Raw genomic sequence first — 18,095 nt, 5'->3', positions numbered from 1 at the left:
GATAGAATATCTGTCACGTTTGTGATGGAGTATCCCATCTGCTAAACTCTAAATCAGGATCAGAGTTTCAACAAAGGAAAATAAATGAGTATGAACAATAGATTAAACAATTTTGGATGCTAAAGGAAGAAATGCGATTGAACAATAGTTGTCAAGAATGGAATGGTGTACATTGGGGTTCCTGAGATCCTGGGCCAATATTGCTCTCTTCCAGAATTTGGGAAGTCATATTAAAATTTGACAGGAATTGCAATGTTCTGTAAGTAATGGAATGATGATATTAGTACCAAAGTTCATGGATTTTCTAATACAAAGGTCAAAAGAAGACCCTGATGAGATGGATAAAAATAAGCAAGATCATCATTAGGTAAAGGAAAATGCAGCAAGGTCCCAGTAGGTTATGGCAAAAGAACCTAGTGATAACATTATGGTCCGGTTTGAAGACCAACTGTATTAAAACACTAGTGAAAAGTTAGCTGAGGTGGGGTTAGGTAATGAAGTAAAACCAAAGACTGAAGAGTAGTCTAAGGGAGAAACTGAAGATGATTTAGAGTAGTATAATAACATTGGAAGTGCCTAGGATTATTAATCAGATAAGTGGAGGGTGAACATCAGATTTATGTTAAACCAAGTCTCTGGTCTAACAGTCTGTACAGCAGATCTGTTGATCACTCCGTTTTGATGTACGTGAACATTGATCATGAAAGCTTGACTGTATATTATGATTAAAGGCAACATCGTGCATTAATGATTAGAAAATCTGAAATCGAAATGTACATATATTTTGACAACACTCATCTTTCCACTTAAATTTGCTTTATTAGCAGAAATTATAATTGTTACAATCTCTATTTTCAGCCTTTTTATATATTATTTTATATTCAGCAATACAAATAACTTAATTTTAAAAAATCAATAAAAAATTGTTTTCCTTTGGAGGTTGTTGTGCATCTACGAAGCAACTACTCAAATGCACCAATATCCTTGCTTTAAGGAGTCTTTGTTCTATCTCAAAGAGAGTGCTGAAGCTTGCCTCTACACTGGCATGTGACATCACTGGCCATCAATGCCAGTGCTCCTTGGACATGATGATCCTTTGTGGTTCCACGGAATTTCCATAGATGCGTGCTTGTTTGTAGGCTACCAGTACTCTTGTACAACTTCCTGAGTTCTGCGATAATGGTTTAGCACTTGTGAGTCTTTTTAAATAATTAGATAATGAGAGAAAATAGAATGAAACTCTATGATAAAAGCCCTTAAAAGCACTTAGAAATCGCATTATGTTAAGTGTCTGCTCAACGTGGACACCAATGTCCATTTATAAGACATTAAACTGCTTGAACATCATTGATTGTTGTAATTGTTTGACTTGTCTGTATTTTCCTCATAAGGGGGCAGTGGTTCCTGTACAATTCTGATGCTGGCATTGCAGGCTGCTTTTGTGGTGGCTTCTTCATATGTTGGCGGCAAGCACACGGTTAGCATTGAAGCTTCTGGGAGCAAGGTGGAGTATTGGAAGGGCTCGTTGCTCCAGGTTAGTGCGGAAAAGAAGTCACCATCCCGTTCTCCTATGTTCTCCTGAAGACCTATTGTGAATATCTGTCCCTGCGGACTTGTTTGCCTACACCTGCGGTACAGGAAGAGGAAGAAGAACCCTATAACGAGGAGTGCAGCAGTAGGCAGGAGGATACACAGAAAAGGTTCAATATCTTCTTTGGTTGAGCTGATTTCTTGCTGATTTTCGCTCTATAAGGAAAACAGAAAGAGTAGTTTATTACTACTTTTTGCACAAATCTGTATGTACTTTTTTTTATATCTGTTCATTTTTCCTCCTGATCTAAAGATTCTGTGACAGAAACAAAGAACTATAAACACAATGCTTGAATGAGGTTTTGCAGGGTGATACTATGTAAAATGGCATCACATTACATTTTAGATTGGTGGAGTATCTCTTCCGCTTTCTTGGACTCTTCCATGTTTAAACTCTCAGGGCTGTCCCCCTGTACTTCTATCCTCCTCTTCCCTCCCTGTCGATATCCCCTACTCTCCCCTCCCTTCGCCCACTTCTGTTTCCTAGGTGGGGTAAGGATTGTCCACCGGAGGCCTCCAGTTAGTTAACATGTGACTATAGGCTTATGTAAAAACACACAGCCCCTTTCACTAAACTTGCTTCAGTCATAAATTGCACTGAAGAATACAATAAGTATGGTTTATGAATTCCTAGAAAATCCTGATTTACACAACCTGGATTTTAGGAATTCTCAGAGCATAAATACAAGGGGAAAATCAGGGAATCAGACAGATTTTCCTTAGTTGTGAATGTAGGGTTATGACATGGAACATGGGTGTTCTGAGGGTAGGCCCAGGGATAGCATTAGGAATATAGAGAATAGCCACAAAGTTGTGACTTTGTAAGTGCTTACAAACATTCCCAGTTTTTTTAAGCCTCTAAGTTATGCGCTTAACTTTAGTTGCTAAAAAGGGTGAAACAGGTATACACATTGGGCGTGAATAAGACTTAAATGACTACACCTTTTTGTAGTATAGGGTAAGAGCTTTCTCTACATGGGAAATCTTTTAAATGTCAAGAAACAATAGCACTTTAATCATAATCATAAACCAGCAGAAGGAGTCCATCAAATAATCTACCTTTTTAGGGATCGGTGTGTGCCAGGAAATCTACATATTTTTTTTAACTTTCTGTGCAAATTATCAGACTTTTAGACCTTATTCATCAACATTTTAACATAATAGAAAATTAAAATAAGCGGGACTGACTAGATTTGTAACTAGATCAATTACTGGCGATTACTTAGCCCTTCTCATGGAGAGACAGGAGATAATGAAACACCATGGAAATAGCACACATCAAATAAAAGCTCACTGGTAGGTAATAAGGGCAACTGTTTTGTACAGTGCTATGAATGTGAAACATATGCAGCACTGAACAAATAGTAAAACATTAGTTAGTAATATTAATTGTCTGTTTTTGTGGCGATAATGCCTACCCATCTGTAGGTATTACCAGGATGTTATGCACATATTAGGTAAAGCCCCAGGGTACAACATATATGATGTTTGAGTACATCCGTAAAACTATTATAAAGGGTTTTGCTCTTGCCATTCTGTTAGTTAGATGGATGTTATAACTAGGATAGGTGAAGGCCTGATATGTTCTCTAAATGTTTCTAGTGATACAGAGATCTATATTCTAGATCACCTGGCACTAAGGACTTAGTCAATGTGTCATCCTGAATCAGAAAACCAGTTGTACTGCAACCATTCTGAAACCCACAGAGCAATATTAGTTTGAGATGTGTTTCAGATAACAATCAATCCCATGAGACATTACAAGGATAGCTAGTGAAATCCCGAACCCTCTTTAATTAAGCAATTACACACTCAAGAACAATAGTACAAAGGGGATACATTTGATATATGTATTTAAGATAAAAACCCTGGTCTAGTGTACATGATATCAACTGTAACCACAATAAAGACAAATAAAATGACAACAGCAATGTTTACCAAAAGCATAAATAAGATGAATCATTCTAACGCAGATGCAGTGATAAATCAACCTACTTACATTCTGTTACTTCTAAGAACCAATCTAATTCTACTAGAGCTGAAAATAAAACCTATTTAGAGCTAGAGAGAATGTATGCGCCTGCATGCCTGTTTAAACAATAGATCTTATATTAAATGCATTTGCAAGGTCTGCTCTAACAAGGCCAGCTGTACCGATAAGTCAGTGAACAAAGAATAAATGCCTCTCATCCTGGTAGTCTTTAATTGGGGTCTGAGGTATGATTCTGTGTGTTCATCCAATGTCACCTGGCATGACGATTCCCTTTTTCCCTTCACTTTCCACACTTGACTTTTATAACATAAACCCATTGTTAGAGACTCATAGCAAAAACAATTAAGAGAAAGTGGCCTGAGGCTCTTTCAATTCATTTCATTCTATGATGTTGTGTCCTTTTGAAATAACAACAGTTAACTAGACAGGTATTTGTCAGTCTTGTAGAAACCCTTAGAAATCAATAACTGCTAATGTAAAATTACGGAATTGCGTTGAAAGTAAATACAGCAAATACAGTCACAAATATCACATTGCAGAATGCAATAATATAAAAAAATTGTGTATCATAAAAATCATACACATCCAACAATTTACTAATCCTACATATTAATTTTTTGATTGATTTTCACATGTAACTCAAGCCAGGGTATACTTGGAATAGGAGAGACATAATATTCATAATAGTCCATCTTCCAATACATAAACAATATTTAAGTTGGTCACATAAATTACAGTTTAATGGGGCAAGGTGACGAAATAAATGTATAGAGACATGAAAATCTGCCAAGACAGATCTGGTAAAAATGTGACAACGTTGACCAAAAACATTGAATACATAATTCCTCTCAGGTCCTGCATTCAAAAATGAGAACATGGCATACTTAGGGGAAGGAGGTAGGCTTGGCATGCGTTGGTATTGTCCTGAACTGTATGGTGCCAAATTTTGTAGGCCTAAGATTCAGCGGTGGCTCCTCCATAAGGGTGGAGGAGCGCCACCTCCCTCCCCCCGCCAGCAGCAGAAGCTGCAAACCTTTCAGAACAAAAGGATAAAGCATAATAAACTATGCTTATTATCCTTTTGTTCTGAAAGAGGCGGGCCATGGGGGTGACGTGCACTGAGGGGGAGTGCTCAGCACACCCCCACAAAACGCATGTTTATTTGGCATGCCGTCTTGGGCTGGCCAAACCAACATGCGCAGTAGGCTGTCTCCGCCCAGCAACACAGTTGCTGGGCTAGAGAGCCTGCCCAGGGTCCCAGTCTGCCTGGAAGCCACTGGGAGCCCTCCCCTGCTACCCCCTTCCTCTCTCCCCCTCTTCCCCTCCCTGACGCGCCGCACCCGCCCCACCCCTTTTAAGCGCTGCAAGCCGCGACTGCTAAGATTCTTTGGACTAAAATATGGTAGGTAATATCTTTAACAAAGACATTGTTCAGTTGGACTTAATAGAAAGCCTATCTCCAATAGTGTAGTATTTTTGTAAACAATATTTAGGCCAAATTGACCATTGAGCGAGAGACCTGAGTTAAGACACCTTAATTGTTTTTGGCGATGGAATTTATGTTTTGTGTTTTAAGGTACGTTTTATGTTCCTCTATGCAGAAAATATGTCAAGATTGCTGTGATGGTTTTTAGGGATTACATCTATAGCAATCTTGACATATTTTCTGCATAGAGGAACATAAAACATACCTTAAAACACAAAACATAAATTCCATCGCCAAAAACAATTAAGGTGTCTTAACTCAGGTCTCTCGCTCAAGCTATTAATGAAAGATGATACTGCTAACTATCGCTTAATATACATATTATAAAATTTCGGTTTATCAGATAACATCATCCTGACTCTTGAGCCCCTAAACGTCACTGTACGAACAAATCCAGCAGCTGCCTGAATTTGATGCAGAAGCAGGAGAAATCTGAGTCTTAAAGCTAAACTTTCATTTGGATGATGTCTAATATTTGAAAAATCATTTTCCATTCAAATGACCAGGGCATCATATTAAATACTTACAGAATAAAATTATATAATAAACCTATACAATTTCCTCTTTCCTCCCCTGCTGTGAGAGATTCAAAAATACCTCTAACTGGTCACCCTCGCTTGTCACTTGGCTTTAACGGATTAACACAGTAAAAATGTAACATATAACAAGGATGCTGCACTTGTTTCAGACCCTACCAAATTGAGCTAGATAGTAAATAATTTGAGTAGTTGCACAACCTTATGCCACATTTAGGGCCAGATGTAGCAAAGGTTTTTACCCATTCTGTGTCTATGGGAAAAAGTCTTCGTACATATGGCCCTTAGTGTAGAAGGATTACCGACCCAAGGTTCTTTTGCACCTAATGTAATAACTGAGAATGAAGGGGGGCCTTGCTTTGAATAATGTATTTAAGTATTATGCATTAGCCCAAGTATGAATTGTAGTAGACTGATCTGGGATTGAGATAAGACAGGTCACGGGTTCTGGTGGATCATATAATAGTTTGTAGAGTATTATGGTACCTGATTTGCCTATATGAAGTGCAGCGGCAGCCATATGCGCATCTTAGCACACCAGAGGCCTGTATTCTGCACTTGAAAGACACATTTTCACAAACGCCAGGCTATTACACATACACTTTATCAATAGTTTTAAACAGGAGCGGCTCCTCCATGAGAGCAAAGAAGCATCGCTCCAGAGCAGCTGAAATATAAAATGGTAATAAAGTTTATTTATTGTCATTTTATTGTTCAGCAACCAATCCTGAACCGAGTGTCAGGATGGGGCAGGGCAATTGCTGCTGAGTGGAAGCAGGGAGCTGTGCACTATGGCCCTTGGCCGGCCGTCCTGCGACGGCCAGCCAGGCATTCGCACACTTCAAACTTCTCTAACCTAATGAAAGCACAGGCCTGAGGTGCTTTTAAGAACGCTGAAAAAGGTCACTCCCTTTAATCCTAACACTTCTCTTGTGCTGTTTAACAGCATGAGAGCAGCACCAGGATTGAGTAGTGCAGTTTCCTGGTTCGGGAGCTTCGAAGACAGAAGACACTGCAGCGAGGAGGATATTGTGGCAACTAAAGGTGTCTTTTTTCTATTGGTATAGTAATGCCTCCGCACCACTCTATATATATGGCAGCTGCCACTGATTTTAACCCAGCATTCCATGTTGGTCCATTGAGTAAATGGGAAGTACAGCAAATGCAGATTGTATTTGGAAACATTTATGAGACCTAATAAAATGCTTTATGCACACATATACTGCACAGACGAGTGCTTGCTGTAATTATACACAGTAGATAATATTTGTGACGCCAGGCTCCCTTTGCATTATGCCGGCTTGCTGCATCTGCCACCTTAAAGAGGGCAGCTGGGCACGGCGGAGTGATGCCATTTTAGCATCCACCCCCGGCAACACAATGATTCTCTTAACTACGCCGTTTTGTATTTGCCTGGCTTCTCTCTGCTGTTCATTTGATCAGTTGCAGCAGTCTGAAACTAACTGAATCTTCTTTGGAAGTCACATATAAATCACGAATTCGATGTTCTGTGTACTAAGCCCAGGTCTCAAGAGGTCAGTATTTTTTGTATCCTGACTGGTTTGTGACCTGGACTTAATTTTTCAATGCAACTGATGTACTAAACACTCATATCGAAAAATGTACAGTAGCAGGAAGTCACCTGGTCTTCTCCCTCATTAAAATATATGAGGAAGGAGGAATTTTGCCACCCCTGCCAATGCCAGAAAACACAAGGGTTGAGGCCTGCGAGGGAGCACAGACCTATATCCCTGTGTTCGTAAGCCTTACAAATGAACAGTTTTTTAAGTAGCCCATGACTTTTCATGGGACAGAGGCTAATTTTAAATATTTCTTTTTTATTCTATTTTATGATTAGGAGAAACTGAAGTACAGCAAAAAGAAACTACAGTATAAAGAAATATTCAAGCTATGACCAACCAAATGTACAATACAATCTATGAGTACAACATAACACATCCCTAGTATTAGTTCAAATAAAAGAATGGACACAAGCATGTTCTCTGTATTTAGCCTGCAAGTTAATACATTATAAGTGTGCACTGTTTGAATCTGAATGATAAAAAACTATGGGCCATATTTACAAGGCCTGTGGCGCAGGGCGGCAGGGCAGGTGCCTTGCTGCGCCGCCCTGCACCAAAGGGAAAGGGCAGAAATGTGCTTTATCTGCAAGATATGACACATTTCTGTCCTCTCACCCTGTGCTGGCACACGAATTGTAACCATATGCCAACAAAGGCACAGTCTGCGTTGTGGGGGTGACTGTTTTTGTGCAGGAAGGTACACTTTCCTGCATAAAACAATCAAAGAAGGTGATTTCCTCCTTCTATTTGTGCTGCAGAATGCAGTACACATAGAAAGAGATAAAAACGGGGAGACCCCTGTTGCGTCACCCCTGGGGTGGCGTAAGCTTTTGGCACATTCCCAGATTTACAAAACATTGTAAATCTAGGAATGTGTCGAAATCCATGGATTCCCAGGCACACCCACGCAACACCCATGGAAACGCCTCCCTTTCACAGAGTAAGGCAATGCAGCAACTTGCTCTGCGTTTCCTTTCTCCATATCTACAAGGCCACGAAAAGCCATGCAAAGTGGCTTTGCATGGCCTTGTAGATATGGGTGTGCAGCCTGTACGCCGGTGCGTCACTAAAAGTGATGCACCGGTGGAACACGCCGCTTGGAAGTATGGGCCTAAGTATGCCTGTTCAGAATGGCAACGGCATCGAAATTCTTGCCACCACTGAGTAGAAGGGCCTTCTATCCTGCCGTACTCCATCAAGGATTATTCGAGTTACTGCAGCACTACTGACTATGAAAGGTTTATCATCAGGAATTATTGAGCCCTCACGATACCAGCCTGAAATAAAAGAGCTGGAGATGACTGGTAGTTGGAATTAGAAATTAAATGAATCACAGAAAAAAATATCCTCCCAAATTTTCGGTAGATCCTGGTATCACAGCAAACATGGGGAATGTTCTGCTTCAAGTCCACCACGGTTGGCACAAGACAAGGACATTTGTAAATCCCCATTTAAAAACCATGGAGGCGGATGAAGTGAATCTTATCCGCAGCACAAAAAGTCTGATTGCGGAGTTTGGCAGGAATCAGGAGGCCCTTGGAGGCAGGAAGTACATTTCTGATCATTTCACTGTCAGTATTAGTATAGTTGTAATGGTTCGCCAACCATTTATATATAGCATTGCGACCTTGGCGGGTGGGATACTCCATCACAAATGTGACGAATAGCCTGTCCCCTCTATTACAACCTCCATTATATACTATGGAACTTGTAAAACGGCGGGCGGGATATCCGTCACGTTTGTGATGGGGTATCCCATCCACCAAGGTCGTAATCAGGCACAAAGTGAGTAAGGGAAGGTCCTTTGAATCCCCGGTCTATTTGTGAGTTGAAATGATTTGCAAAAGTAATTTTGCGAGCAAGAAATAATTTTGCAATTTGCAAAAAGTCTTTGGTACACTGAATTTGCAAAGCTGGTGACTTTGTAAATTACACCCTCTGCGACTTTGAAAACGGTTTGTACGTCCAGCCCCGATTGACAACAAACGGAAATATTTTCACATTCATAGCAAGCACAGTATAAAAGGTACTGAAAAAGAGAAAAAAGGCAAAATGTCATTGTCTGACAAAACTACAACAAAATAGTAAACCCTTGTTGCCTTTAAGTTCAATATCTTAGGGTCACAAACTCACTCATTTCATCACCATAGACTAAAAGTTATATCAAAGTGATAAACGCAGAAAGCGCGCGCTCCGGGGTTTTCTGTCCGCGCGATGATGTTCTGTTTTTGTTCTGCCCTGCTTTCTGTTCCCAAGGACGGCAATCATCTTACTGTATTACGGTAAGTGATCCGCTCTTTCCCTCTTTACACAAAATACCATTATCGATGTGTAATGCGAGCCGCGCAGAAAGTGCTGCAGTGCAGGGGGCACTCACACAGCAGCTCAGGGATCATCAACCTTGCATTTTCACGTCGTTATTGTCATGTATTATTTACACAGGGCTTGGCGTGCTCTCAGCACGGTCACATCCTTCGCGTTTTGCTGATTTATTTTGAAATGTTATGTTTAGAGGCTACGATTCGGGGCGTTAGGCAAAAACAATGGCGCCGCTGAGTCTCGGGCAGCCTGTCACACGGGCGTAGCAAAAAGTAGTGTGACCGAAAGACGCCTCAGTGAGTGCCTGTCATGCTTAACAAGCATTGGCAGGGCTAACAGGTCTCGCCTAGGTGAGATCTATTGACTTTGCCAACGTCTTTCAGGTATGTTGTATAACAGCTGGCATAGAGGAGAATGGGGTAGAGTGGAGTGGTGTGGAGTGGAGTGGGCTGGAGTAAGGACACAGTGGCACAGTGTTGTGGCGTAGAGATGAATGGATTGTCACTGAGTGGAGTGGCATAGAGTAAAGTGGTGTACAGTAGAGTGGCACAGAATAGAGTGGCATGGAGTAGACTGGCATAGAGCAGAGAGGTGCACAGTGGAATGTAGTAGAATAGAGTAGAAAAGAGTGGCAAAGAGTGGCACTGTGTGGAGTGAAGTGGCATAGAGTGGTGTAGACTTACGTGGAGTGGTGTAGAGTGGCGCAGAGTAGACTGACGAAGACTAGATTGGTAGAGTGGAGTGCCGTAGAGTAAAGTGCATTGCACAGAGTGGCATAGATTGGCACAGATTGGAGTGGCATAGAGTAGGGTGATACAGAGTGGCATAAATTGGAGTGATGTAAAGTAGCGTAGAGTAGAGTGGTGTGTGGAGGCATAGACTGGAGTGGCATATGGTTGAGTGGAGTAGAGTAGAATGACAGAATAGAGTGGCATAGAGTGGCAAAGTGGGGTGGAGTGGAGTAGAGTGGCATAGAGTGGAGTGACATGGATTGGTGTAATGTAGAGAAGAGTGGTGTGGGGTACAGAGGCATGGTATAGACTTGCATATGGGAGAGTGGTGTGGAGTAGAGTGGCGTGGCATTGAGTGGAGGGGTGTAGAGTAGAAGTGTAGAGTGGAGAGGCGTGGAGTAGAGTGGCATAGAGTGGTGTGGAGTAGAGTGGCGAAAAGTGGAGAGCATAGAGTGGAATGGCGTAGAGTAGAGTGACTGAGAGTAGAGTGATGTATAGTGTCATTGTGTGGAGTAAAGTGGTGTAGAGTAGAGTGGCATGGAGAGGAGTAGAGTGGGGTAGAGAAGAGTAGCACAGAGTGATGTAGAGTAGAGTGGCTGATAGGAGTGGAGTAGAGAGGCGTGGAGTATAGTAGTGTGGAACAGAGTAGGGTGGGTTAGAGTTGCGTAGAGTAGACTGGCATAGAGTGGGGTGGGGTAGAGTGGCATTGAGTGGAATGTGAGAGAGTGGCATAAAGTAGAGTAGCATAGTGTGGTGTGGAGTGGCGTAGAGTGGAGTGCCGTAAGATAGCACTGTGCGAAGTGGACTGGAGTGGCATAGAGAAGAATAAAATGGTGTAGAGAGGAGCAGAGTGGCGTAGAATTGAGTTGTCTACAGTGGAGTGGTGGAGAGTACAGTGGTGTGGCATTGAGTAGAGTGGCGCAGAGTGCACTGCTATAGAGTAGCGTGGCACACAGTGGAGTAGCATAGAGTAGTACTGCTGTGGAAGTAAGTAACTAAATCTTCAATAAAAATAGCAGATAGCATGAAAGCCATATGTTTGTGTTAAAAATAGAAAAGCACATTGCACATCCATAAATAGTGCCAAAAGGCTTATAAAAAAAAGTGCATTGCAAACAGACAAAAAAGAATAAAGGCACGGAGGAATTTGTTTCATGCTCCAGGGAGAAGCTAACATAAGAAAAGAAGGAAAGCTTACAGGAGCTAAGTGAACGAAAGATTGGAAATGAGAGTGAAAACAAAAACAACTAATGGTATGCTGTGAACGGGTTGTAAGCTCACTGAATTGTAAACAATATGTCTTGCAGCGCAGCACATGTGCTGTGTAGGCAGACGTAAAAAGCAGGGTCACCTTGGAAAGATCGCAGCAATCAATGATGCATCAAATGCAGTATCATTTTTCAGAGGACTAGAGGACTGTTCACCTCTGATTGTTGCTCTGTTTATTCCCATACGTCCCTGTCCTTCAGTCTCATCTGGCCGTCCTTCAGAATGTTCAGGCATGCAAGGGATGGGTTCCATTACCTTAATACTGTTCCATACTGTGGAATCCTGGGAGTTCACCATAAGTAATTTAACATTTGAGTTCTCTCATTCAGCATCATTTCTATTGAAGCAGGGAAGGTAGCTTACTGAAACCCAGTTGTGATGCCATAAATATAGGACTTCTCTGAGAGATGCTCAGGGTAACTCTCAAAATATGAGTACTCCACTGGCTACCTGGTATTAACCTCCTAACTACAGCCCCCCTTACCCAAGTAATGACCCCTTTTCCACATAAGGTATCCATGCTAAATATGTGTAATTTTTTCCAACATCCTGAGAATTCCAAGGGTGTCCTGGGTTTATGGATTTCCCTGGAGGGGACCAAGAAAATATGTAAAATATATCAGATTTTGAGTTTGGGGAGAAAAATAGGAAAACATGTACTCTGGATAAAAGGGTCTGTTTTTTCCCCTAAAAATGGCATCACCAAATGGTTTGCTGTGCTAAGGTCACCATCTTCTCAGTTTTCAGGAACATGCAGAGCTAAATAAAAAAACAACATTTTTACCAGAGTTTTGGCATTATTCAAAGAGTTATTCCATTGTTCCTTTTTTTGTGCTCACAACCTACTTCCGGTGTGTGGTGGAAACCAGCGGTAAATCCATGGGTGATGCAGAAAGGCTATAGGTTTCTTAAAAGTAGACAAAATTCAGAGTTAAGGGAGTGGTCGTATATTTAGATACCTCAAGGTTTTCCCAAAGAAACAAACTATTGAAATAAATAAATATTGAAAATGAGTAAGAAAAAACTGACCATTTGTAACAACATTTTCATCTGTAACTTGTTGTCACAATGGCTGAATTACAAAAACAGTATACCATTATGTCTGCTAGACTCTTCTGGTTGTGGGGATATATAAGGTTTGTAGGTTCTCCACACACCCAAGGTACCCAGACCCAACAACTGAGCTGCACCGTACAATGGTTTTTCATTGTGTACAGAGTACAGTCCAATTCATATGGTGAAATATGTAGAGTGAAAATGGGTATCAAGGAGACCAATGCATTTCTGAAATGGGCACAAGATGTGAAGTGTAGGAGCAGTGGTAATTTGCACATATCTGAATTTGCAGGTACTTCTACTACATACATGCCAACATTTTAAAAGAGGAAATTGGGAGATTAAAAAAAAATAATCAGGAAAATGTATTTCCCCCATTGACTTCCATTGAAACAGAGGCGATTTCAGGTAGGAGACAGCCAAAATGAAGTCATTTTTTGACTTAAAAAGCCAAGAGTCTCTCGCCTGAATCGGATCTATTGGCACGTATGGTACTAGCATACTATTTAGAGACATTTTTTCTCTTCTTTCTTACACACAGGCTTTCATTTGGATGTCACAAATGCAACAAAACCCAATTGTTAATAACAAAATGTTCTACTATTGTATGCTCCCACGTCTTCTTAAAAAAATGTTACCTCACTTGCGTGGGTAGGCCTAGTGCCCGCAATTGGAAACAGCCCAAAACACAGCGTAGATACGTTACATTTTTCCACTCAAAACTGACTTGTTTTTTTGCAAAGTGGGTAGCTGAGAATTTTGGGCCATAGTTCAACCGGCACCTAGGGAAACCTAGCAAACTTGCACATTTTTGAAAATGAGACAACTGGCAGAATCGAAGGTGGGGTGACGTGTGGCTCTCACCAGGTTTTTTTTGTTACCCAGGATCGCTTGCAAGCCTCAAACTTGGACTAAAAAAAAAATGTTCCCACATTTCTGTGATGAAAAATTCTGGAAGATGTGGGAAGCCACAAACTTCCTACTACACAGCATTCTTCCAAGTCTCCCGATTAAAATGGTACCTCACTTTTGTGGGTAGGACTGGTGCCCGTGACAGGAAACAGCCAAAAATGCAACATGGATACATCACATTTTTCCACTCAAAAGTAAAAAAAAAATTGCAAAGTGGGTAGCTGTGGATTGTGGACCTTAGCTCAGCCAGCAAACAGGGAAACCTAGCAAACCTGCCCGTTTTTGAAAACCAGACAACAAGGGGAGTATGTGCGTGTGTGACTTGTGTGACTCATGCTAGATCATTTTACCCAGAATCCCTTTCAAACTTTAAACTTTGCTTAAAAAATACACTTTCCTCTCATTTCTGTGGTGGAAACTTCTGGAATCTCTGGGGTGACACATATTTCCTACTGCCCTGAGTTCCCACTTGTCTCTTGATAAAAAACGGCACCTCAGGAGGCCACAAAACAAAAGGCCCTAAAGCTCTACGTTGAGAGATATGCAATCGTTGTAGCTGCAGTATTTGGGGCCGTGCTTTGGAGCCATCCAGGGTTGTGTACCTTGTGTGGATCCCAGGAGGTTTTCTTACCCACAATGCCCTACAAACTTCAAACTCTGCCTGAAATCACACATTTTCCTTACATTTCTGTGATGGACATCCAGAATCAACAAGAATCCACAAAATTCTTACCACCCAGTATCATCCTACTTGTGCCGATAAAGATGCTGTGCCACTTGTGTGACCGGTACTGAATGGATCAAACCAAGGTCCATGGGCGCCATTGCAAGGATTCCTATGGATTATGGAAGTTTCCATGACAGAAACATAAGGAAAACGGGATTTCAGGCAAAGTTTGAAATTTGCAGGGCATTTTGAGTAAGAAAACTCTGTGGGATCCATGCAAGAAACACTACCTTGGAATGCTCTGGTTGTCTAATTTTAAAAAATGTCTGAGGTTGGTAGGGGTCCATGAATGATGGCTGAGCACGGCTCAAAATCCCACAGCTACCCCTATTGTTGATCTCTCATAGCAATAGCAATTTAGGGCCTTTTGTGTTATGGTCTCTTTGCCCACCCACACAAGTGGGGTACTGATCTTATCAGGAGATGTGTGAGATCTCAGGGTGGTAGGAAATATTTGTCTCCCTGCAGGTTACAGGAGTTTTCCTCACAGAAATCTGAGGAAAATGTGTGTTTTTAGACAAAGTATGAGGTTTGCAGGGCAATCTGGGTTAGAAACTGCTATGGGAGCCACGTGAAGCACACCACCATGGACTCCCCTGGTGTCTAGTTTTCAGAACTGTCCTGGATCTGGTAGGATTTCCCAGGTGGCAGCCTACCTGAGCACAAAAAGTAAAGCCATTCACCATTGCAAGTGAGACAATATTGTCTGTGAGCCACACACTAGTTAGTGGCCCATATCTAAAAACAACACCCAGAAGAATCAAATGTCCTCTTGCTTGACATTTGGAAGGAAGTATTTAGTCCACAGAGGAGTAGAAAGACTGACGCTTTAGAAGTCAGCCCTGAGGTTAGGATGCACCAGGTGGGGGTGTGGCCAATGTCAGAGTGCAACACCCACACCACTTTCTTTTCCTCGAAAAACAAAATACCCAAGGCCAGTGTTTCAAGGGTGGTGTTTAGGGTGTTACACCCCCTAACAAATGTATTTTGAAGTAAGTTGTTGGGTACAGGTGCTCTCAGCTAGGTATGGTGAATGTTTTCAGATTTTACATGGATTTTTAAATATACACACAGATGAAAATACACACTTGCTGTTGGTTGTTTTACAAAATATAGGGCCATATTTATACTCCGTTTGCGTCGAAATTGCGTCGTTTTTTTTGACGCAATTTCGACGCAAAACTAACGCCAACTAACGCCATATTTATACTATGGCGTTAGAGGCGAATAGCGCCAAAGTTCCCGGAATGTGCGTCATTTTTTAGCGTGAACCCCTTCCTTGCGTTAATGATATGCAAGGGAGGCGTTCCCGTCTAAAAAATGACTCCCAGGCCTTTACGTGGTATTTATACTCCCGGGCAAAAGAGACGCCCGGGAGTTGGCGTGGCTAAAAACGGCGCATTTGCGCCACTTTTTAACGCCTGCTCAGGGCAGGCGTTAAGGGGCCTGTGGGCTCAAAATGAGCCCACAGGTGCCCTCCCATGCCCCCAGGGACCCCCCCTGCCACCCTTGCCCACCCCAGGAGGACCCCCAAGGATGGAGGGACCCACCCCAGGGACATTCAGGTAAGTTCAGGTAAGTATAATTTTTTATTTTTTATATTTTTTTTTGGTGGCATAGGGGGGCCTTATTTGTGCCCCCCTACATGCCACTATGCCCAATGACCATGCCCAGGGGACAGAAGTCCCCTGGGCATGGCCATTGGGCAAGGGGGCATGACTCCTATCTTTACAATGATAGGAGTCATGTTGATGGGGGATGGGCGTCGTTAAAAAATGGCGCAAGTCGGGTTAAGACGATTTTTTCGACGTAACCTGACTTGCCCCATTTTAAGACGCCCATGCGCCATTTTCCCCCTACGCCGGCGCTGTCTGGTCTACGTGGTTTTTTCCCACGCAAACCAGGCAGCGCCGGTCTGATTGCGCCGTCTAACGCCATTCCATAAATACGGCGCCCGCATGGCGCTTCAGAATGGCGTTAGACGGCGCAAAACTTTTTGACGCTAAACAGCGTTAGCGCAGTTTAGCGTCAAAAAGTATAAATATGGGCCATAATGTTTCCTGCCACTTATTACCCCTAACAACAAACATCCCTATCCCATTTCCACTGTCCCTTGAGCCCCCCCATGACCTTCTTGTATAATTGCATTTTAACTGGATATATCAGTGTGATTGTTGAAAGTCTGAAGGTCACCCTCCAATCTTTCCGACCAAGATACACCCCTGAAAATACCCAGTGTCAGGCTCTTAGTGTCTGGTGGGCTTTTAGCCCCCTGGGAGGCAGATTGGGGAAATCATCCCCATGTTTCTTCAGGGGGCAGAAAGACTGTCATTATATTTTGTTTTTGTGGTGTGTGGGCACAGCATGCCCATAATGAGCAGTTCCCACCCCTATATTATTTTAAATTATTCTCTGGTGTCCAGTGGGCTTTCTGCCCCCTTGGGGAGGAGATTGGGGTAATTGCCCCCATCTATCCCCTGGGAGTAGAGAAACACTGTAAGGATAAAATGTACTGGGGTAGCACAAACCCTTGCCTAATGGACCGCTCCCCAATATCCATAGTGTCGAGTGGGTGGATGCCTGCTTGGCGATTGCTCTCCTGTGGCATTCCTCAAACCTCTGACCAACACCTGCACTTAAAGGGTTAAATTGTGGCTCCTGGTTCCCGCCCTTCTCTCTTGACTCCTATCACATCAGCTCCCTGCCCCCTCCCTCAGACTCACGCTCTCTCTCCCTAACACCAGCCCCAACACTCCAGCACTGACATACCCAGCTCTTGAGCAATGGCTGGCACTGGAACATTCTGCAAAGCAGCGCTCATGCAGACATTTTTCTTATGGATAAATAAACAGGAAACTGACCCTGAAAACTGCCAATGTTGCAATGATGACAGACCAAACAAAATAACACTGAGACACCAACGAGTGTACATAATTACCTTGCTATGACATTGACTCCTGTGCAAGCACTAGAATTGTTGTTCTCATGGGCACTACCATAAGAATTTGTGCATACACTTAGATCTTGGGGTGAAAGGCGATTACTTCAGATCTCCTACATTTGCTCTTTTGCATCCATTTATTACTGTCTGCCTGATATTCCCAACCTGTGCAGACTACTACATCTGCAGTGGTCTTGTCGCGTGGGCTCTCATTATTCTAAATGAGACTACTGGATTTCTAGGCAGCAGGATCGATAACGGTGTGGGGGACTGAGTCTGACCCACGTGTAAGGAACTCTGTCACCCTAAATCCGGTTGTTGCTCCGGCTAACTAGCAGTGCCTCATTTCTCCCACGGGGAAGAAATGATTGGGCAGCCGAGCGCATGACATCTTAGGAACTTCTCAGGGAAGTCGTGGTCACTCAGATCCAAACCAACTCTCTCATTCACAATATGGTCTCATATACAAATGACAAAGACAGTATAAGTTTTATATAATGTTTTAATAAAACGACTGTATTTTAGATATTATGGCGTGAGCCGCAATAACCAGAACAATACAACATAGTAGGATTGATATAGTAACCAGGAGAGTAAAACATAGAAATAAAGCTATCATAATTCCTAACCGTTTCTACTCTCCCTCTGCTTGTTCTATTTAGAGCACAGCATGTTAAGCTTTCAGCTTGCCTTTCTGTATCACTAGGGAGACGGACACACTCATACCTGAGCAAAGGCCTGTGATCTGGTTCAGCATCTGCAACGAGGCAGTCAGCGTCTAGTTGTGGTTCCCTGGTCGGAATCTCCCTCTTGATGTATTGGGACAAGGAAGTGATTTTATAACTAACATGTCATCGTCATCACAAAATGTTCCTGCGCAGGAATGGCAAGTCTAGACTCCTACCACGTCTATCGGCAATGTACCAGACTGTATCCTTGACTAAAGCACAGA

The 18,095-nt window shown here is 42.4% G+C and overlaps 1 protein-coding gene across 1 annotated transcript in view; it reads right to left on the bottom strand.

The window, feature by feature from the left end:
- Nucleotides 1–820: 820 nt before the first annotated feature.
- The window catches only part of SMIM28 (small integral membrane protein 28), a 120,813-nt gene continuing 103,538 nt past the window's right edge, over nucleotides 821–18,095 (bottom strand). Inside the window, exon 2 of the mRNA XM_069236722.1 lies at nucleotides 821–1,746. Coding sequence (XP_069092823.1) covers nucleotides 1,345–1,746 — 402 coding nt within the window. The 3' untranslated portion in view covers nucleotides 821–1,344. The remainder of the gene's footprint in view (nucleotides 1,747–18,095) is intronic.

The sequence above is a fragment of the Pleurodeles waltl genome, chromosome 5 (genome assembly GCF_031143425.1).
Source record: "Pleurodeles waltl isolate 20211129_DDA chromosome 5, aPleWal1.hap1.20221129, whole genome shotgun sequence".
Classification (NCBI taxonomy): Eukaryota; Metazoa; Chordata; class Amphibia; order Caudata; family Salamandridae; genus Pleurodeles; species Pleurodeles waltl.
The sequence above is the reverse complement of the archived record's forward strand: the minus strand, read 5'-3'. Positions and strand labels throughout refer to the sequence as shown.